The following is a 21,980-nucleotide window of genomic DNA, read 5'->3' as shown; positions in this document are numbered from 1 at the left end:
AATATCAGCCATAGCAGCAAAAATAAATAGTAGTTGATCTATCAAGGTTATAAGTATTATGTCCATCATTTTATAATCATGTGGCTTTCTGATTAGATCTTTTAACATTTCTATCACATAGTTTGCACTTAATAAAACCTTGTTGAAATAAATAGGTAAGTACTTAGAAATTTTTTTCTGCTTCTTGAATATTTGGAGGCATGCTTAGAAAAAGTTAGCTCGAGTTATTATATAAAGGTCTAGTGTAGCTGCAGTTAAAGGATGGAACAATGACTAAAATTAAAAACAAGACGTTTGGATGAGTGGATCTGAAGTATTAAAGCCAGAGCCAAGTTTATCCAAATGTGTTCGTTTGCTTCCCTCTCCCCCACCCTCTTGCTTTGGGAAGACGTTTAACCATTTTGTTTCTCAGCAGCTTAAGGACAATGTGCTTTTAAAAAAAACCACAGGCTTTATTCTATTTGAAAAACATTTTTGAAGTTCTCTGGACACATTCCTATTACATTAAACATGTCTTGCTATATAAATGAGGAAACAAAATAGTCCCGTAAGAGCTGGTTTGTGATGGTCACTCCTCAATACGTTAGAAGTATTCTTTTGTTCTCTTACTGTTCCTCTTTCAGTGCTGTCTCCTGGGCTCTTACTCTCCAGTTAGGAAACCTTCCCGACGCTGGGGGTGGCTGGAGAAGAGTGGCCCAGAAAGGACCTGCAGGTGTCGGCATCTGCTGTGCCCCCTTCTCAGGCGCAACAGCACCTCTTTCAGCAGAGTTGCAGACCCATAGAACTTAACACTGCAGTAACATTTCAGTTTACAGGCTGCTTACTGTGGTAATTAAAAACAAGCAAACTACTCTCCTCATTTTGTAACCTTTCACTGTCTCTGTGTGACCAAATAGGCATCAGTTTTCCACTGTTTAAATAGCAAATTTCTAAATTAATCTTAGATTCACTAATCAGATATTGGCTTTCCAGAGAATAACATTTGGTAAGTGAGAACTTAATGAATATCCCAAGATAATTGTTGTAACTGGTGAGCTGGTGACATTTTTCATGTGGCTCCCAGTCTTCGCCCCTGAGGTATATTAGGAATGTGTTTTGAGCAAACGCTTTAGTGTTTTAATTGCAAGTCAGCTTTAAAAAAAAAAATCTCTCTTGCAATAAACGTCTCTTCTGTGAGATTATCTTTAGATGTTTGTATGAAAAATTGACTTAAATATATATCTGATACTGTGCTGTTAAAGGATAAAACAGAAGGACATTTACAAGAAAATGTACCATAAAATACACAGGGTACTCAGCGCACCACTTGACGCCATGTGTCACTTTCCCAAAATAGTCTTCCATTTGCCCTTATGTGCATTTCTTTAAAGATAAAATAACCATTTCGTGCTCCGTAAAGTTAAGGTGTTGTGTTACTGGAAAATGTGCCTGTTAATGGAATGTTTATAAATGAAATTATATTCACATATAAGTAGAAAGGTACTATTTGTTAATTCTTGAATTGATTCATCTTGTAAATGTTTAACTGTAAATTTATCTTCTTTAACATAGAAATATTTTATATCATACACATTCTGAAAGCAGGATATACCTGTAAATCATGCCCATTCATTCACTGCACTGAGATTGGATTATTCCCCAGTAAAACTTGATTTGAGGCTTTAGAAAAAATCAATCAAATATCATTATTCTTTGTGTAAGATGCCAAATTGTGTTTTGGTGACCTCTGCTACCGTTTAAACGACCCGTATGTGAGTGAGTTGGGACGAGCTTCATAGCACAGAATTGGACCAGATTCACTCCCCTGTTTCTCTTTTTAGATTTCGTGCCTCCTTTTTATTCCTTTTTCTTTTGTTTGTGTGTGTGTTGCAGCCTCGTCTGCTACCCCACTTACAGTAAATATAATCCAGGGTGGCTTGTTGGCTTGTCTAGTTTCAGGAAATGATGAAACTGGAGTTCTATTCCTGAAGCCCCCAAATAGATCGCTTTTTGATGTGTTTGCATTTCAGGAGTTTCCAGGTTTGATCTACATGTTTATTCAGCTTGAAGCTTACCTAGCTCCCTGTCGCACTTACTCGCCAATGGCTTTACAGCACTATTCGTACTTTTTGTTTTAATCCGTAGGGTGGTTTTTGTCTTGTTGCATTTTTTCTTCTGCTTGCAGATATGTCTATTATTCAAATATAAAAGTGACTTAGGAAAGAACATCCTAAAGTTTACTTAGAAATTCACCAAGCCACATGCTAATGCATCTCTAATGGGGACATTTCTTTTCACACCTCTGAGGTGATTGAGCCTGTCCTTTAAAGTGAGATTTGCAAACCAGTGTCTGGCAGCTCCAATTAGCTTCTTTTGGATGTGAAGCACATCACAAACAGTAACAAGGTCTCCTAGGACGCTCCTCTTGCAAGCAGCGTAGTCATATTTCCTCATTAGTTCTTTCCAATTGTCACTAATGCCACGCTCCAGCTTTTGAGTGGGAGACAAAAAACATAAAAATTTGGTATGTATGTAGAATGGGCCATTGTCTTCCATAATTCGAGGCTCTTTTGAATTCCTTTGATAGTTTTGAAGCTTATACAGCTTAATTCATTAACCTTTACCCTTCACATAAATCAGGTGATTAAGAATCTATTGCTAAGGAGACAGCGTTTTCCTGAAACTAAGTAATGCCTTCTCTTCTTTTAAGGAAAAACCTATATTGCTCACAAAAGTAACCTTTTTGTTGTTTTTCATATTTCATCAAATGTTTCAAGTGTATTTTAGAACATTATCAAAAGCAAGTGAGCATAAAATCACATTATTATAAAAAATTATTCTGAGTGCTTTGGGTAGCTGGGAGCAGGTTTTCTGGCCCTTTTCAGTATTCTAACAGAGTTTATATATATATGTACTCAACAGCTGTTACTCAAGAATTTACAATGGGTGCAATTTTTTTATTCTATTCAGAACCCTGCCAAAACGTAAAAGCAAGAAAATAATCTGAGAGGAGGCAATTCAGAAGGAGCTAAAATGTATGTAAATGAACCTAGGACGTTTGATTGGAGAAGCTTCTCAGAGAGGCCCTCATTTTTACGAAGAACGGTACTGTGGGACTCTGAAGAAGATAGGGGTGTCTGTGGTTTCGTGGAGCTGAGAACAGAATGTACGTCTTCCCGTTCTTCATTCACTCTTGTTAAGACGTGCCTCCTCTTACTTCTCAGAACTCAGGGAGATGGTTTAGTAGGCTCGTGTTTGATGTTCACGGGCTCCTTTAACGGTATTTGATACTCTTCTGCATCTTCCACTTGGCATATTCCTATATTAGGAATTTTTCTTGGTAATGTTAGAGATTATTCCTTTCTCGAAGGACCTTGTTCTTTCCCCAAGTTTTATAATTCCTTGGGTTGTCGTGCATGTAGTAGGGTCTTTGAATGCATTGACCCATAGAGAATGGTGGTCATGTGGTATTCTGAGGTTCATCCTTAGGGAGGGCAGGGACGGGGTGGGTGAGTGGGCAGATTTTGAATTCTGAATTCTGAGTTTAGGAATTCATGGCTTACCCCTGGGGACAAACTATGATTTATCACTGAGATTAATGAATCTTCTCCGTTTCATTATCTGTGAATAGGCAAGGGGATTGTGAAGCAAAGGTTTTAAACGTGGTCTTTGGTTCTTTTGTGTTCCTGCACACAGACTGTGACTCTGCAAACAGTTCTCTCTCTTTTTGGTGTCATTTTAAACACCTCTTAAAATGTACATGAATACCTGCAGTCAGAATGTTTAAGTAATTACTAAAGCTTTGTCTCCTTTTTTTGTTGCCTGCATACAGTCTATACAGTGAGCTGGGAAATGCTCTGATGTTAAGTCCTGACTAAAGAGCATGACTGGGCTTCCCTGCTGACTCAGGGTAAAGAATCCGCCTGCAATGTAGGAGACTCCAGTTTGACTCCTGAGTCGGGAAGATTCCCTGGAGAAGGGAATGGCAATCCACTCCAGTATTCTTGCCTGGAGAATCCCATGGACAGAGGAGCCTGGTTAGCTACAGTCCATGGGGTTGTGAAGAGTCGGACACGACCGAGCAAGAACCCTTCACTTCAGACACTAGCCAGGAACCAGACGTGGGGTTCCATTTTCCACCAGTTTGCACTAACAGGATAACACGAACCACTTCCATTTCCAACTGTCAAAAAAAATAGCTATTTTACCTATTTATTTGAACCATCAATTTGCTGTTAGTATGATACTGAGCTTCAGTCCAGGTTCACAAGAACTTGGGACTTCTCAAAGATCACATCTGTGAAATATGTGATATTTAATTTAAAAAATAACAAATTTTGCTAAAAATCTTCCAAGGAACATTTTATTTTCCCTCTATGAATTCCTTTTTGAGGAACAGCTTTATGTTGCACATAACTTTTAGCACTGGTTGTGATTACAGGATAATTAAAAGTATTTGGAAAACCTTATGTAGCTGAACTTTTTAAAACAGAGCAAAAATCCTATGTGATCCTTTGTAAAAGTAAAATGCTCTTCTCTTATATTTCTCTGAAACATATATACTCTTTATTTCTTAATCATGTGTTTTCTCTTGGCTGTTGCCTCTTGAGTAAGCTAAATATATTTGTGTTATCTATTCATAATAACTTTTCTCTCTCACATAGGGAGGAAACCTGATGCTCGTGGCCTTTCATCATGTTTAGGACAGTTTCTATCCAGTGATTGATTATCTTATTTTATGTGAATACCAGTTCTTGTTGCCTATGAAATAGCATTTGATCTGCTTGTACAGGGAAATCAATTTGTGTTATTTGCCGTCTGTAGTCTGCCCTGTGTGTCTGTTATGGTCACGTGTGCTCGTAGCATATCTGATACAGGATCAGCTGCTGAGAACACAGATAGGACATTGTGTTTGTTTAGATTTTTTTTCCATAATCAGGTGTTTTGAACTATTTGAAAAGACCGTGCAAACAAAATAAATGATGGGAACACATTTCTGCACTAATGTTTCATTTTGTGGTCATACAACATGTTGGATCTGCTAACTTTTTTGGAAGGTGATGGAGACAGACAGAGAGCTATGCGTGGCAGAAAGTAGACTTTTTAAATTAACTGTTTATGGTATTATAACCAAGCAGGGCCTTTATTTTTATCCTTAGGATATGAAAATCAGTTTTTAAAGTCATATGTAAAACATGATTGTTGCCTGTAGTTTCATTTCTGCTTTTATTTTTCTTTTTTAAGACTTTATTCAAATATTACATTAAAGTCAAATGATGTAGAATTAGGTTTAAAAATTTCCCTTCATAATAAGCTATATCAATCATAATTACATTGTTACTGTTTTAAGTTTTCTATTGTAACCATGGAACAGCTTACCCATTTTTTATAATAAATCTTTTTTTTTTTTAATAGCCAAAAAAAATGTTTATTCAGTTAGTCTGAGGAACTTAGAAATGTTTATCATTCTATTAAGACAATATTCTATAAAAATATTTTTAAAAGAAAAATATGTCTTCTCTATAACTAATTTAACCTTCAGTAATGAATTATGTGAAGTAAAATTGTATAAAATTTCCTGACATTTTACGAAGATACCTACAAATAAGCCAGACAGCAAATAAAATATCTGAAAGACAGAGATGGATACTCAGTAATTTTTTGATGGATTATACACATAGGTATCAAATTACTTGATCCTTAACTTCCTAGAAAAGGTTAATGACTCTTTTTGCTTTTACCCTTTTACTTAACTGTTGTTTATAAAGATTAAAACTGGGACTGCATTGAAGGACGCACATGCTTATGTGTCAGTTTGATTGTACAGGGTTTTCTGATATTACAGGGGACTGAATCATCAGATAGATAGTGTTTTTAATCATTGTTTATAAAGTTCATTGAGTTTTGTGTTACATGTTCCACTGTGGACATTAGAGCAGGGTGCACCGCTCAAAATTTTAACATTTAAGAAACCAGAAGAGACTTTAAATCTTACATATCTATATTATCTATATTATTTAAATGGCCTGTATATATGCAACAATTCATCTAAAACATTAATAGTAAAACTAGGGAAAATATTTTAATATTCTTCTTTAATCAGTGTCACAGATTTTTAAAACATTTTTATGTTGAATAAAATTTCACAAATGTATATCAGTGTGATCAAACTCCACCATTAAAAATTAAACCATGAGCAATATTACATTCACTTATAATGAGCCAGTTCCCTTCGCAGGAATCGAACTGGGGTCTCCTGCATTGCTAGTGGATTCTTTACCAGCTGAGCTACCAGGGAATCCCTTATAATGAGCATCCATGTTTCACAGTTTCATTACTTTTTTTAATGTAATTGATAAATATTCATTATATAGCATATGTTTACTAATCTTTTATTACCAAATGTAACAGTGCTGTTAGAGGAATATCTCTTTTTCATCAGTTTAGCTTTACAAGATGCACTAGTCATAAATGTATTTAATTAAGGTCATTTAAGTATTAAAGCACTTGAGTTTAAAAAGCGGGGAATATAATACCTTTTCCCAAAACACCTTGAAAGCGGTTTGTGGAAAGAAGAGAGCTATGGCATTCATCAGACGCTGGCCTCTTCCTGTTACAGCCGTGGCCAAACTCTTGCTAATTTAACTTGAAACACATTAGTGTAACTCGCCACTTTCTTGTGTGTGTTTCAGGTGTGTGGAGGTCATCGCAAAGGAAGGACAAAACCTGAAAGAGCTGTATTTGGTGTCCTGTAAAATCACAGATTATGGTATGTAATGAGCCATTGTCCTAATCGTCTTCAAGAATAAAAAGGTACAAGATCTTTGAAAGCTTTTTAAAAAAAAAAATCAAAAGCTACTATCTCATAGACACTGAGCTATATCTTTACTGAGGCAAACTCTGATCATACTGCCCCAAATCAAGAAATCTTGAAATTAGAGCCAGAGTAAAATGAGTATATATATATCAGTTTTGTCACCACATGAAATCATATATGTACTTGCATAATCACATAGAATTAAAAAGTATGGCTAAAATTTCTATATGATGAAAATATTAGGATAATGAAATATTTGATATAAAGTAATTATTGTGTTGATTTGCTTAATTTATGTCATGTCGAATGCACGCTTGCTCACATTCCAAATGCCAGCCTTCTTAATGCCTTAAATTCTTTAAAACATTGGAAACTTCCAATAGGAAGTTTAGATATATAGGAAGTAAAAGGTATACATTTGTTTGTAAAAGTTTAAATATGTTAATTTTAAATATTCCTTTCAAGTGGAGAAAAACAAGTTATTATATAAAAATATGAAAAGTATGAAATTGTCCTATTGGAGTAATAAAATAACCCACCTAGGCTTTCCTCTTTTGTTCAGTGCATTATAAATATTTTTTACTATTAATTTGCATATTTAATCTAAATACAGAGTTTTAACTAGATGTTTTTAAATGATTTCCATTTCTCTTTTCTGATTTTTAAATTTGTTTCTTTACATTGGAGAATATGATTTCTACCTTGAAGGAAACTAATAATTCATTATATTGGTTTTTTTTTAACTGTTAATCCAACATATGCTGATAATTGACTCCAATCCTAAGATATCATACTGGCCTGGATGGGAGAGTTGTATTTTATCAGCTACTAAATTCATCCTTTGGAAAAACTCCATGAAAGCTATAACAAAAAAATAAAAAAGTAACATAAAGGATTTGGCTTAAAGATAACCCTAATTTCTTTTCAGAGTTTATTTTTTGAGAATGGTAAATTTCTTACATGGATTTATCCATACTGTTTCTGGGTTATTGTCTTTTTTCATAATTATACCATGAGAAAGGAGTGTTTTGGTGTTTTCTTTTTGCTTGTAGTTTGTTTTCTGGTTTGGCATATTAGAGTGCCTCTAAGATACGGTATCTAAAACTTTCAATGCCTCCCTTTTGTCTAGACCTTAGAGTGTTCTCTCTGCCCCAAACCGGGCAGATCCTCAATACCTGTAGATTTGGTAATTAACTAGTACATTCATTCATTCCAAACGCTTTACTTGGCATTCAAAATCCTTTACCAGTAGTCCCCTACCTGCCTCTCCAATCTTACTAATTGCCAGGAGAAGGGTGGACTAAGTTCTTTAGAATGGACCCTTCAAGGCCCGCAATGGAAACTGTTCCTAAAATTACACTTTGTCGCAGTACCAGTAAGTTAGCCAGTGCGAACAAATGTTCCGGAAGTTATGGAAAAGAGGAAACGCTTTAGACCTGGGACAGATGTGGAATCAAGTTCGGTCTTTGTGCCTTGGCCTTCGGGAAGTTCCCTCACGTCTCTGAGGCTGTCTCCTCCCATGTAAACTGACTTCTTGCTCCCGCGTGTTCCTGTCTAATGAGAGTGCAGTGTGTACTGCTGAGCGAACTTGCTTTCCTGCAGGAGAGGGACAGAGGGAAGACTCACACACGATTCTTCGACCTCCTTTTCTTTCTTGGAAGGAAGGCCTTGGGAGAGGCCTTTGTTGTTGCTGTTGCTGTTATGTACTGTTATTGTTTATTGCTATTGTTCAGTGATGTTCTCTTGTTCTGGTGTTCTGAGATTTTAGGTTTTGTTTTTTCCTCCTGGTAAGGTGAAAATTGTGTTAATCCTTTGCCCATGTGGTCTGCCTTTATCCATCTCTCTGAATTATTTAGGTCAGCTCTTGTCAACCCCCTCTGCAGGTTAGGATTACCTGGGGAAGTTGTAAAGCATCATGGTGCTTGAATCTTACACAGGGATTTCAAAATTTCCAGGAGGTGGTGCCCAGGCAATAAAATGTGCCTAGATGATGTCAATGTCAGCCAAAATTGAGAACCACTGACCTAGTCTAGTTGAGAGAAACTAGAAGTGAAAATTTTGAGGATTGTCTCCCTCCATGGAGAAATCTATCATGGTTTTTTTTTCATACCCTCCAGCTCTCAAGCCCTCTGCCCAGCTTGTCTCCCTTCCTTCTCCCTGGGGTTTTAGGTCCTCAGAGGATTTGTGGTGAAAGCCTCTGTGCATCCGTTCTGTTCTTCAAAATGTTGGGGCACGGTTGAGGTAGAAGGGTAAAGGTCAATAGTTTATGAGATTGTGCCATAATTGCTACTTGATTGTAAAATTTAAAAAAAGTACTTAACATTCAGCTCATCTCCCTTCCTCCTTGTACCCTGCCAATAACACATGCACAGTTTTGTCAAAAAGACAGCAGAAATGATTATTCATTGTAACCAGAGAAACGGCATGTTTTTGGAAGTAACTGCTCTACTAGGGGAGGGTGTGATCCTTTGCCCTGTGTTAATTATAAATTTTAAGAAAGAAAAGCAGATGCTGTTTTTCTTCTTTAACTGAATATATATTCTGTAGGATTTTTTTTTTTTTTTTGAAGCTACTTAGAAATAGTACAATTTGATGTGCCTGATACCAGGGGAATCTCATCCTTCAAGAGACTACCCAAATTCTCCTTCCTGTTGGTTTGCACATATTCCAGCCTGTCTCCTCCTCACCTCCTTTCCCCTTGGTGTGTTTGTACATGCTCCCAGTACAGTATCCTGAGATTTGTGAAGTTCTTTGCAGGTTGCATCAATTCAGAAACAGCAGCTCGCCTGGCTTATCATTTGTAATTTTTGTCGAGATTCTCACAGGTGTTGAATGTGGTATTTTAGTACTTAGCGACACCTGGCCAGGCTGGTAGGCAGTTATGTTCATTTTAATTGATATATGATATACTTATTGTGCAGGAAAGTATCATTCTAATAGGCTTCCTATTCCCCAGATTGAACATAGATCTTTATGGTAAAGGATAACAATTATAAACAAATCAATAATTCAGGCACAGCTGAATGGAAAATACAGTCTTGGGGAATCGCTCCCTAAAGACAAAATAATATTGTCACTCTTCTGTCACTAAACAAATAAATGTTATGGGCTGTTATCACGGGAAAAAAATTCAAACTAAGGTGTCAGGGAGTGAGGTTAGAATTTGTCTCACCTTTCTTTAATGATCTGGACTAAGTTGCTTAAGCTTCGAGCTTGTCGTCTGTTAAGCGCATGACAGTGCAGGCCACGAGAGGTGGTGAAAACGGATAAGAAGCGTCTGTGTTTGGCCTGGTGGCGTAGTGGACACCCACTAACTAGCAGTTCTTCCAACTCTAGAATTGTAAGAACTCTCTTTCTGTTTTTCTGAAGAAGAATCAGGCCTCTTCCTCCTCCAAGGGTGGCTTTCTGTTTGTGGGAATCGTTCTTTATAAGTTTGACCTTTATTAGTCCACGCATGCCTAACTGGCTGCCACACGTGAGCTGTCTAAACCATATTGTTCTTTGTAGGGAATGAAAAGAAAGATGCACCAGAAAGTTGAAAATCTTTGTCTCCCTGTCTTAGGCGTCTTCCCTTTGCTTTCTCTGGATTACCTTCATTTTTGTTTGGCTAATTTGGCTCCCCTTATGCTTTTTTTTGTTCTTATAATAATTTGTCATTGAAGAATTTCCAACCTGCCTTTCCGCTTGCCTTCAAATACTTTTCTGTTGAAAAATTCTCCTCCTTCAGAAAGGTATGTCCTTAGGATTAGCGGGAACAGGAGAAGTCAGCGTGTATCATTCATGCCTGCGGAGGTCAGAGCCAGTCTTGGGCAGTAAGGCGGAGACCCTATGGTCTAATAAACGAGATGGATGAAGAAAACCCTTCTCTCAGTTCCAGTCTTGGCAGTGGAGGTCACCAGTGTGACCCCGTGTCAGGGAGCAGATGTAAAAAGGACCCTGGTTTGTGGGTTGTTAGCACATTTCCTTTGACTTCAGCACTCCTGAGAGCACTGCAAATGCACTCTAAGGGATATCTTTTTGCTTCCTGTCTCAAGTTGTCAAATAACCTTTTAATTAAAGAGGACTGGAAACACTCAACTTCTGACCTCGCCGTCTGGGGCCTCCAGGGTCCCTGCTGCCCCCAGGACAGCCCTTGGCCGCCCCTCCTGTGCTCGCCCGGCCCTCTTCCTGCTCCGGGATTGAGAGCCCAACCGCAGGCCTGCCGCGGAAGCTTTTGGGTTACTCTGGGCCAAAGTCACCTCCCAGAAAAGCAGGTGTTCCCGCGATTATCACGTGAGATGCCGTTTCAGCTGGCCTGCCGCGCGACGGACACGATGTGTATATGCATCCTGTCCACAGACACTGCCTCAGTGCCTGCTGTGTGTGGGCCGGGTGCTCGAGCGGCCTGCTGGTGTGTGTGCGCCCGGGCCTTCAGTCCTGCGCGGCCCGGAGCACAGCGCCGCCTGCTGATTCCAGAAGGAGGAAAGGAAAAACGGTCATGCGCCTCCTCCTCCTGGACAAGAGAAGTGGCCGGGAGCGCCCGCTGCCCTTCGTCTCCGCCCGGGTCTAAGCCTCGCCTCACCCCAGCCTTGCTGACCTTCTAGCGCTCTGGAAAGGTTAATAGGTGGTACGTTCACTACCTTTTCCTGGGATACCAGACCTCTTCAGCTATGAGTTAACCCAAATTAGATCCTGGATACATGATCAAAATAAGCAGCCTAAAGGAACAAAAAGAGATCCCAACAAGCATTCTGGGTTGCACTAGTATCGGAGTGTTTCTTTTTCTGTTTTTTTCTTGCCAAACCAGTGCTGATTCAAGAAGAAAATCTTTACGTGAAAGATAGTTTGGTCCTTTCTTATGCCATCTTATTTTTCATATTATTAGGTATGCATTACATACAGTGATGTTCCATTTAAAATTAAATTCTTGTGTTTTTTCTTTTATGTTTTGTTTCATTTTCAAATTGTAATTCAGACTACTCCAAGATTGCGGGGGTAAGATTCAACTCCTTTTGTCAGCAGGAATGACTCTAATAGTTGTAAAGTGACAGAGACAAACTTTAGAAAATAGATTTGCAAGTCAAAAAGAATGCCTTATTGTTTCCTGTTGACTATTCACATTTTCTCTCCATTCTATCATTTAAATATAGATAGCTTTTACTGATTCTAACAAAATAATACTAAAATGCTAAATCTTCTTTTGTTGCAAATTCTCCTTGTTTGTGTGCCCATCTTAAAAGTCATTTCTCTTCACTTGTAATTCTTTTATTCCTGGAGTTCCTCACCGTTGGATTTGTATGTCTACTTTTGTACTTAACAACTGTTATTGTCCTTTTTCTTTCTTTTCAGTAATGGTCATGATTTTTCACCAAAAATTTGGTAATTATAATTTTTAAGAATTATAATTAAAAGAAGCACTTCTTAAGACATTTAAGAAAAGTCTCCCATAACCAATTCAAAGGCCAACTCTAGCTTTGTATGTAATAGAGTTTTTTTAATTAAGAAGTCTTCTAACTTATATTTAAAAGACAAATGGACCAATCTCTATGCTTGCCCTGAACTTTCTTATACCTCCAAATACACTAATGTTGTTGATTCAATTAATTTATTAATTTTTATAGCCAAATACTAAATTTCCATATACAACTTAATTGTTAACTGAAATATTTACTTTTCCACTTTCCTTTTCTCAATTACTTATTAGCATTTTTAAAATAGAAAGCTTGATTTAATTTTAATTAACTTTTAACTTTAATCTCATGAAGGAGTTCTGTTATAGATAAAAGAAATTTGTTCCAAATCACATAAAAAGTCATTTTTTCAGAGTGCCTACTTTAGTACCCTTAGTACCCTTCAATATTCAGACTAAGCATTTATTTTCCTTGAACTGTGCTGTAATATGGTCATTATTGATTATTATCGGTATTATATCAGTAATTAGTAAATCTAAAGGGGACTGCAATAAACACCAAGATAACTGCTGTAATACTAGATTTCTCGTTGCCCACACAAAAAACCAATTTCCTAATGTTTAAGACTTATTGAAACCAGATGTCTTAAGTGGTAGTGAGCTCTTTCTTACAAGAGTTATTCAAACTGAGATAATCTCTTGAAAAGAAGGTGGAAAGTTGGAAGCACTGGGGTAAGGAATTGACCTACATAATGTTTAAATTTCTTTCTAATCCTGGGATGTGTACTGGGCTGGCTCCAATTTTGTTTCATTCAGCAGATGTTTACTGGCTGTGTGCTGGCTGGGCGCTGTAGAGTATACAGAGATGAGTGAGAAGTATATACTCTTACATAGGGAAAGCAGATATAAGCAGTGAGAGTGTTTCGAGCAACATGATGGTGTCAAATTAAAAAAAAAAAAAAAGGCCCTATGAGGTGTAGGGACTCTGGAGGACAGGGCCATAAGAGACTGAAGTCTTCGGTGGAGGAGGCGTGGAGGACAGATAGGAGAAGGGAGGGCGTTTGAGGTGGTGCAGTCCTAAGGAAGGCTCGGAGCGCGAGCAGGTGTCGGAATGGGTGAGTTTGCGTGCGTTGGTTAATCTAAAGAAAGACCAGAAATCATCCAAAGTGATTACGTGCACACACGGGCAAATTTTGAAGAAACCTTATGAAAATATTCTAGTTGAAAATTCAGAGTAACTTCCAATTTTCATTTCGACTTTTCCTGTCTTATTCACCATTCCCATGGTAACAACTTCTCTTAACATATATAAAAGGAAACACTACTTTGGGTTCTAACTACTAATCAAGTACCCAGTTCAAATGAAAGAAAATGAAATGTTAATTTTCATAACGATAGAATAGTTAACATTTATTGGATGTTTTCATTCATTTAATTAAATGTATTCATTTAATTCCCTGAGCACCCTGTTTTAGATATGGACTGTTGGTATTCCAGGTTACAGATGTGGAGACTCAGGTTCACATAATTTGTGAGTAACCGTATAATACTGTGTTGTCGTTCAACCACTAAGTCGTGTCCGACTCTTCGCGACCCCATGGACTCAGCACTTCAGGCTTCCCTGTTCTTCACTATCTCCCGGAGTTTGCTCACATTCATGTCCATTGAGTTGGTGATGCCATCCACCCATTTCATCCTCTGTCATCTCCTTCTCCTCCTGCTGTCAATCTTTCCCAGCATCAGGGTCTTTTCCATTGAGTCAGTTCTTCCCATCAGGTGGCCAAAGTATTGGAGTCTCAGTTTCAACATCAGTCCTTCCAATGAATATTCAGGACTGATCTCCTTTAGGATGGACTGGTTGGATCTCCTTGCAGTCCAAGGGACTGTCAAGAGTCTTCTGCCACACCACAGTTCGAAAGTATCAATTCTTTGGCGCTCAGCCTGGATTCAATAATAAATCAGTCTCTTGGATAACCAGTCATAGGTCAGTGATGTGCTTAGGAGTATTTATTACTAGAAAGCTTTGTTGGACTGTCCCAGTTGTCAAAGCTTAAATGATGTAACTGAAATTCATGATACCGTGTTTTTTTCCATCTTTGTATAAAAAAAACAATATCAAAAAGCAACTACCCAGTGAGATTTGATTATATAGTTACTAACTTGGTAGGTTCAGCGTGCTGACCCACTACAGCTTGTTGTGCTGACCCTGAGCGTTAGCTGCCTTCTGTGGGTAGGCGTTCCTGCGCCAGGAGGTGGAGGCTCTCATGATACTCAGTGTGCGTTCACATATCCAGCAAATGTTCTTAATTTCAAAGTTGTATATAATTCTTCATGAGTTACATTTTTTCTTGCACTCTTTCTAAATTTTTACCAAAAGTTTATGAAGGAAGCATAAATATTATTACTCTTTTTTAATGGATGAGGAAATCGAGCCTATGTAGGTTTTCATTAATTAGCAAAACTGGAACTATAATCTCCCTCTAAATCGTTTACTGGATTATGTGCAGATAACTTCTTAAATTTCCCAGCTTTTCTTATAGAAATGATTTATTTATTTAAATGATCCTTTAAAAGCAATCCAGCTAATATTAAGTGACGTGATTTCACAGCAGTGTTTAAAGTACAGGTATTGCTAAAGACACACAGTTTTGTGCCATTCCCTGAGGCATCAGCGGTTGCCCTCTTCTTCAGGTTCTTTCTTGAGCCCGAGCTCAGAAGTTCCTGGGATCTCAGTGTCATCACCTGAGTCAGCGCCTCTCAATTCTCTTCGCTCGGGAGAGCCGCTCCCAGGAATGTCCTCTGAGGAGTGAAGGTGGAGCCTCTTCAGTATGGCTCTGCTGTCTGCCTCCTTACGCTCTTCAGCATCGGTTCCGGTCAGTCGCTGAGTCATGTCTGACTCTGTGACCCCACGGACTGCAGCACGCCAGGCCTCCCTGTCCATCACCAACTCCCGGGTTCAGCCAAACCCGTGTCCATTGGGTGGGTGATGCCAGCCAGCCATCTCATCCTCTGGTGTCCCCCTTCTCCTCATGCCTTCAGCCTTTCCCGGAGTCAGGGTCTTTAGCATCAGTGCTCCTCATCTGCTGAGACAGTTCTCGGCGAGCAGGAGCAGACGGGGCAAAGCCCAGGGCCCCACCCTCCCTGCTGCAGTGAACTGGGTCTTCGAGGCCCTCAGGGCCTCCCCTTCCCTTTAACGTGATCTAAGACATTTTACCTCCCTAGCTGTGTTTTTGACTAAACCTCCTTCCCTCTTTCCTGGTTAATTAGCCTATGTAAGACACTTGGCATCTGATATTTATTTGGAAAAAATAAAGTAAAACAAAAACTTCTGCCAGTTTTCCCACTAGAAAACGATAGTAACACTTGTAGCAACATAGAAATTAAACATTAAACTAATTGATTTTACTGTTTGTCATTCACTAATTAGACTCACATTGTTACACCCATGGATACTGGTAGGATTAAGCCTTACCCGGTCTTTCTCATTTATTAGCAAGATTTCCTTATATTAAGAGCAACTTTCCTTTATTAACTTCTTGGTTTACTTGAGTTCAATTTATATAGGAAAGGAAGGAATAATACATGATTTTTTTCTGTTTATTTACCATTTTAAAAATGCTAATTTGGTTTCCAGTGTTCTCCAAGGTGACCAACGAGGAGTTGTTATTTTTGTGTAGGTGTTATTATAATCTCAACGATCCCTTGCAGTTATTCTTTTAATTGTTACTCAGATTGGCCTTCTTTTGGTAGTAGACGCTTCTTTGGGTTGGTTCCCCTGTCCTTTTGACACTGACTCATTATGTCAAGATGTGCCGGGCTCATCTTGTGCATTTCACGCTGGAGACCTGGCATCACTCGTTTTTCTGAAGAACTTTGGTTCTTTGAATGAATTGGGCTTTTTAAAGAAATTTATCTTCTATGTCTGTGCTGCTCTCTGAGTCTTATATCACTGCATTTTCTGCCTTTCATTCCTCCAGCCTAAAACCTATTTTAGTTGCCATCACAAGTCCAACCTTTCCATTATAAACACAGCAAGTTCAGCCCCGCTGGGTTTTAGAGAATCCTCATTTAGGGATTCTCAACACACTAGGAACTTCTAGTTCTATATACAGGAACACCTCATTTTATTTTGCTTAGCTTTATTGCATGTTGTAGACACTGAAGTTTTTACACACGGGAGGTTTGTGGCAACCCTCTGTAGAGCAAGTCTGTGGGTGCCATTCCTCCAGCAGCATCTGCTCATTTTGTGTCTCTGTGTCACATTTTGGTAATTCTCAAAATGTTTCGAGCTTTTCTTTTATTACTGTATTTCTTTGTGATCTGTGATTAGTAGTCTTGATGTTACTACTATGACATACTGAAAGCTCATATAATAGTATTTTTTAGCAATAATCAAAATACTATATACATTCTTTTAAAAAAATAATGCTATCACACACAGACTACAATACAGTATAAACATAACTTTTATATGCGCTGGGAGACCAAAAAGATCCGTGTGACTCACTTTATTGTCACTTTACTGTGGTGATCTGGAACCAGCCCTACAAAGCTCCTAGGTATCCCTGTATCCAGCACTCTCTTAACTCTATCTTACTTTCTGCTTTTGGAGAAATTAGGAGTGGAACTTAGGAAAGAGAAGTATTTTTATATTTTAGCTGCCCCATGAATTCTCTGGGAATTTCCTTCCGATTTTGTCTCAGATGTTCTGCATTTAAGTGCTAAAATATGACCTCTTGGACCCATTTGGAAATAAGTAGAAAAAGTGTTCCAACTGTAAGGTGTGACATCATCTCATTTCAGGGCTCTTAAACTCCCTTGTTCTACAGTGAAAAATACATTTTGCCTTTAAGGTGCTTGTTGGATGTTCACTGAAGTGATTGTATCACTGACTAGAATGACTAGCAATTTGAGAAACACTGCTCTGGTTCATCTCCTTCCAAGGATAGGTAAGAACTAGATCAGGCGGTCAGTGACCCTCTTGAGTAGAAAGCTGGTAGATTTCCGTGGTACACTGTGGACCGTGGTTCTGGAGATGGATAGTGCCAACCTTCTCAAGTTCTTCAAACCCAATGTGTTGATCTTATGCATGAGTAAGTGTTAATATTCCTTTCTGTCATATCTTTGGGAGTAAGAGAATCGAACAGATTCTCTTTATGATTTTACTTAGAATAGATATTAAATGGGACTTTGAGGCAGAAAGGTAGTTTGGTTAATTTAATTTCCTAATTAAGTCAAACTTACTTTTACTAATAACTTAAATATTAAACTGTTCATTTTAACTCTTATCCTAAATCATTCTCTTGGCTTTCTTAAGACTCAGTCAATTAGAATTTACCTGTCAAATGTATTCCTTTTCTTGGGTTTATCTGCATGACATTAAATAAATAGTTTGAACTTTTCAACTTTTCAAACAATTGTGTTGAGTTTGACGCGGCTGATCCAGCCTATGTGCTTCTGTATGCAGTGCGTGCCGAATCCCTGAAAGCAACTTGTCTTTCATGGAGAATGACTGCGTGTGGGCGCAGAAAAGGAGATTTTAAAAATTGGAAATCAGGAGTAAACAAAAAAGAATTCTGTCTTCAGGGAGTTAGGACTTTGCTATTATGGTACTTTTCTATTTCTATTATGGCTCTTTAGAATGAACTACCTTCAAACTGATGTAATGTAAGTTTTGCTTGCCTAAATACTTTTATATAATAAATAATTCTTAGAAGCAGAAAAAAAAGATACAGAAAATAGCTAAGTACTGTTTGATTGATACTTGTAATATATTTTTAATCATCTCTTTCTTAGGTTAAATTTCCAATTTTTTTTCTTCCTACTATCTCTTTCCTCACATATGGCTCTAGGAGTTTCTCCAAGAAAGCAGTTTTGCTTTGAAGATATTTCATTTCCTCTCATGAAGGATTCTTCTGTTCTTTTAGATTTGAAATCACAATAATGCCCTCAAAGACCCAGCCCCTTCCTGCCCTCTGTTAGTAAATCTTTCCAAAGTCAGCCTTGGGAATCCAGTTTGGAGGTTTCAAGTCCGGAGATGCCTCTCTGGGGTACCGAGGATGAGACAGTCATGCAGGGAGCTGCTCATGACCAGGAGAAACCGTCTAGAATGACACGTTCTGAAACTCCTTGAGGAGGAGGATTATATTTGAAATTTAAAATCATTTATGTCCTATAGTAACCAAAAGCTTCTTTGAATGAGAAGACTGTGTGTTAAGTTGCTTCAGTCTGGTCTGACTCTTTGCGACCCCATGGACTGTAGCCGACCAGGCTCCTCTGTCCACGGGATTCTCCAGGTAGGAGTACTGGGGTGGGCTGCCATTTCCTTCTCCAGGGGATCTTCCCGACCCTGGGATCGAATCCATGTCTTTTACATCTCCAGCATTGGCAGGTGGGTTCTTTACCACTAGCACCACCTGGGAAGCCAGTCTCCCCTATTCATGATTTCATTTACCCACAGTCAACCGTGGTCCAAAAATATTAAGTAGAAAATTCCAGAAATAAGCAATTCGAAAGTTTCACATCGTGTGCCTTTCTGACCAGTGTGCTGAACCCTCGTGCCATGCACGCCATCCCGCCTGGAGGGTGAATTCCTCCTGTGCCCGTGAGTCCAGGCTGCTGGCTCTGCCTGTCCCCGAGTAGTCCTCGCAGGTCCCGGGTTGATCATTGCAGTGGCACGGCGCTTGTGTTCACGTGGCCCTTATTTTACTTAGTAAGGGTCCCAAAGGTGCAAGAATAGTGATGCTGACAGTCTGGATATTCTCTCACTTCGCCTAACTTATAAATTAAGCTTTATCATAGGCATGTGTGTATAGGAAAAAACATGGTATACATAGGGTTCAGTGCTATCCAAGTTTCAGGAGTCCTCCAGGAGTCTTGGAAAGTATCCCCCACAGATAAAGAGGGGCTACTGTTTTATATATGTGTGTGTATTGATAATAATATACATATTAAATAGCATGTATATGAAATACATTATATATATATATCATAATAAATAAGACTCAAGCCAATTTTGAACAGCAATAAGGAACTTAACATTTCAGCTCTACAAAATAAATGAAGAGTTTGAAATTCAATCAGTCCTATTTTATGTTGAGGCAAATGTACTTGGCTTTTTACGAGAATCATACCTTCTGCTCTGGTTTACATAAGAAATTGGGTGAAATCCTCTAAAGCATTCATTTTCAACTTTGCCATTACAGCATACCTTACAATCAAGGTTTGCAAACCATTTTCTTTGTAAAAATTTCTAAATTAGACTAGATTTGGTAGGGTTTCTTACTTTCACGCGCTTGGATTTTGGTAATACTTTCTTGAGTGGCAGAAAGAGAGATGAATTTAGCAGGCATGCTGAAATTTGCACATAATCTGTGGCTTTTTTGTTGTCAGAGGTGCCTACCAGCATACCGTTATTTATTTTCTTGCTTATAAATTGTTTTATTAGGAAGGCCAGTCCTTTACTCCATAAATGCATATCCCCCTAAAACGTATATCATGATCTTTTACTTCCACACTATTGTGGGGGTAGAGCAAATTCAGGGAATGCACACGAGTATGTGCTACACGTGTCCTTATTACCTATCACATTCATCAGTCTGTGAAAGAAAACACGGAATATGGCGCTGGGGGCACTGAGGACAAATAGGGCACCAGACCCAGCAGAGGCCTGAAGAAAGGCCCCCCACACGTGACACAGAAAGGCGGATCACGTGATTGCAGCAGAGGCCTGAAGAAAGGTTCCCCAACACACGTGACACAGAAGGCGGATCGCGCACAAAGGCCTTTCAGTGACTGCAGCAGAGGCCTGAAGAAAGGCTCCCCACACACATGACACAGGAAGTGGGATTGCTCGGAAAGACCTTTCAGTGACTGCAGCAGAGGCCTGAAGAAAGGCTTCCCCACACGTGACACAGGAAGGCAGATCGCACGGAAAGGCCTTTCAGTGATTGCGCTGCTTTGCTCACAGCTCACGCTTCATCTTTTTGTTAAACGGAATGTGGATTTGAAACCTATTCTAGTCTCTGGATTTATGAAAAAAATAGAAATTTTAACTTTTTATTAAAAAAAGATTTTTATTTTTAATAGCCTATATAGTATATACTTTTATATTAGTTATTTTAAGGCAACATTTAAATTAGACGCCTACTGTAATTTCTTACGATTTCCTGGTATGTCTCAAGGCTCTTTAAAACCTGTTTTATGTGCAGTGGGTTCTACAAATATTTACCTCTTTTTTGTCAACTTCAGGAAACCAGTTGAAAATTTTTAGAATTAGACTTTGGAGCTGTGTAGTGTATTTTCAGACTATTACAAATCTATCTAAATCTACAACCTGCTAGGCAAGATCGAATCCCTTCCAGCTTGTGATTGTAATATGTGACTTGTGCGGCCTTGAGCCTGTCTCACAAATGCGTTTAGTGTTTTCTGCACTGAGTTCCGCTTCTGTGCCAGGCAGGTCTCTAACTGTGTGTGTTCAGTCCACTGGTTGCCTGACTGAGAGCTAAATTATTCTCGCCAACACATCCTCAGTTCCCAGCTACTACAGAAAAGATGGGCTCCGGGGCCAGAATTGGACCCGCACCACACGCTTGCCTTCTGCCGCTAGTCATCCTTAGGCAGTGAATGGAATCCAGTGACCTATATTCTCCCATTTAAATCCTTAAAAATTTAAATTAAAACTTTGTCAACAGTGATTCTAACCATACTGAAGCAAAAAGAGCGGTCCCTACAATCTGGCAGCGCTGAATGTAATTCATAACTATCAAAAATCCGTTTTCTCTGCATAACTTTTAAGAACGCTCCTGAAGTCTTGAAAATTCCATGCAATTTTCTTTAAAAGTTGGTTTGGAATGCCACTGTGCATCTTGAAGCCCACATACAGTGAGTTAAATTACAGCAATAGCATATTTCTCAAGCACCATATAGTTGCAAATCCTTTATCCTGAAGTACCTAGTAAAGGATTTTCTCCTTGAACAGTGAAGGAAGTTGAACTTTGGGGTTGTTTCAATTTAACACATGATGTGCTTGCAGACTTAAAGATGTGTTTTGCCTTTCCTCCTTTTTCTTCTTTATTCGTTCCTGCTTCTTGTAAAAGGAATTAAGTATGTAATTCTGATTATAAAGCTGGATCCTTATCATCACTATTCTCAAAGCCTCATTTCCCCACATGGCTTATGTAAGTCCTCACTCTTCAGAGGGTTAATCTAAATGCAGAGTGGAAGGCTGTCACTGCTGGTCTTCTCTGTCTCAGAATGGCATCCCTGTTCACTTAGTTCCACTCCAGTGTTCTTGCCTGGGAAATCCCATAGACAGAGGAGCCCGGGGGTTACGGTCCATGGGGTCACAGAGAGGTGGACGCCACTCAACGACCGGACGTTCCACTCCAGTATTCTTACCTGGGAAATCCCATAGACCGAGGAGCCCGGGGGTTACGGTCCATGGGGCCACAGAGACTGGACGCCACTCAACGACTGGACAACAGCAGTTTACTCAGTTACTCCAGCCGAAACGTAAACATCCCTGATGCCTCACTTCTCCTCACACCTCTCATCAGTATCCGTTAACAAGTCAGGTCAACTCCACCCTCAAAATGGACCTGGAGTGTCGCCACTGGTGACTGCCCTAGCCACTGAGTTGCATTCTCTGTCTTCCTCTTACTTTATCACAGAGCAGCCACAACGAACCCCCTAAAATAATATGAATACACGAAGATGTTATTAGAGTAATTTGTTCATGATTTTAGCAGTATTGTTATTTACCCTGGGTTACATACAGGCTTAAACCCAAAAGAA

General features: G+C 38.9%; 1 protein-coding gene across 3 annotated transcripts in view; it reads left to right on the top strand.

Moving 5' to 3' along the window:
- Window positions 1-21,980, top strand: part of FBXL17 (F-box and leucine rich repeat protein 17) — a 527,117-nt gene that overhangs the window by 336,688 nt on the left and 168,449 nt on the right. For all 3 annotated transcript variants that reach the window (XM_086413345.1, XM_086413344.1, XM_086413346.1), the window contains one exon: window positions 6,672-6,748. In XM_086413345.1, the coding sequence (XP_086269471.1) occupies window positions 6,672-6,748 (77 nt within the window). The remainder of the gene's footprint in view (window positions 1-6,671; window positions 6,749-21,980) is intronic.

The sequence above is a fragment of the Bos grunniens genome, chromosome 7 (genome assembly GCF_055505025.1).
Source record: "Bos grunniens cultivar Pamir isolate PY7600 chromosome 7, Bosgru_T2T1.0, whole genome shotgun sequence".
NCBI classification, from domain to species: Eukaryota; Metazoa; Chordata; class Mammalia; order Artiodactyla; family Bovidae; genus Bos; species Bos grunniens.
The sequence above is the reverse complement of the archived record's forward strand: the minus strand, read 5'-3'. Positions and strand labels throughout refer to the sequence as shown.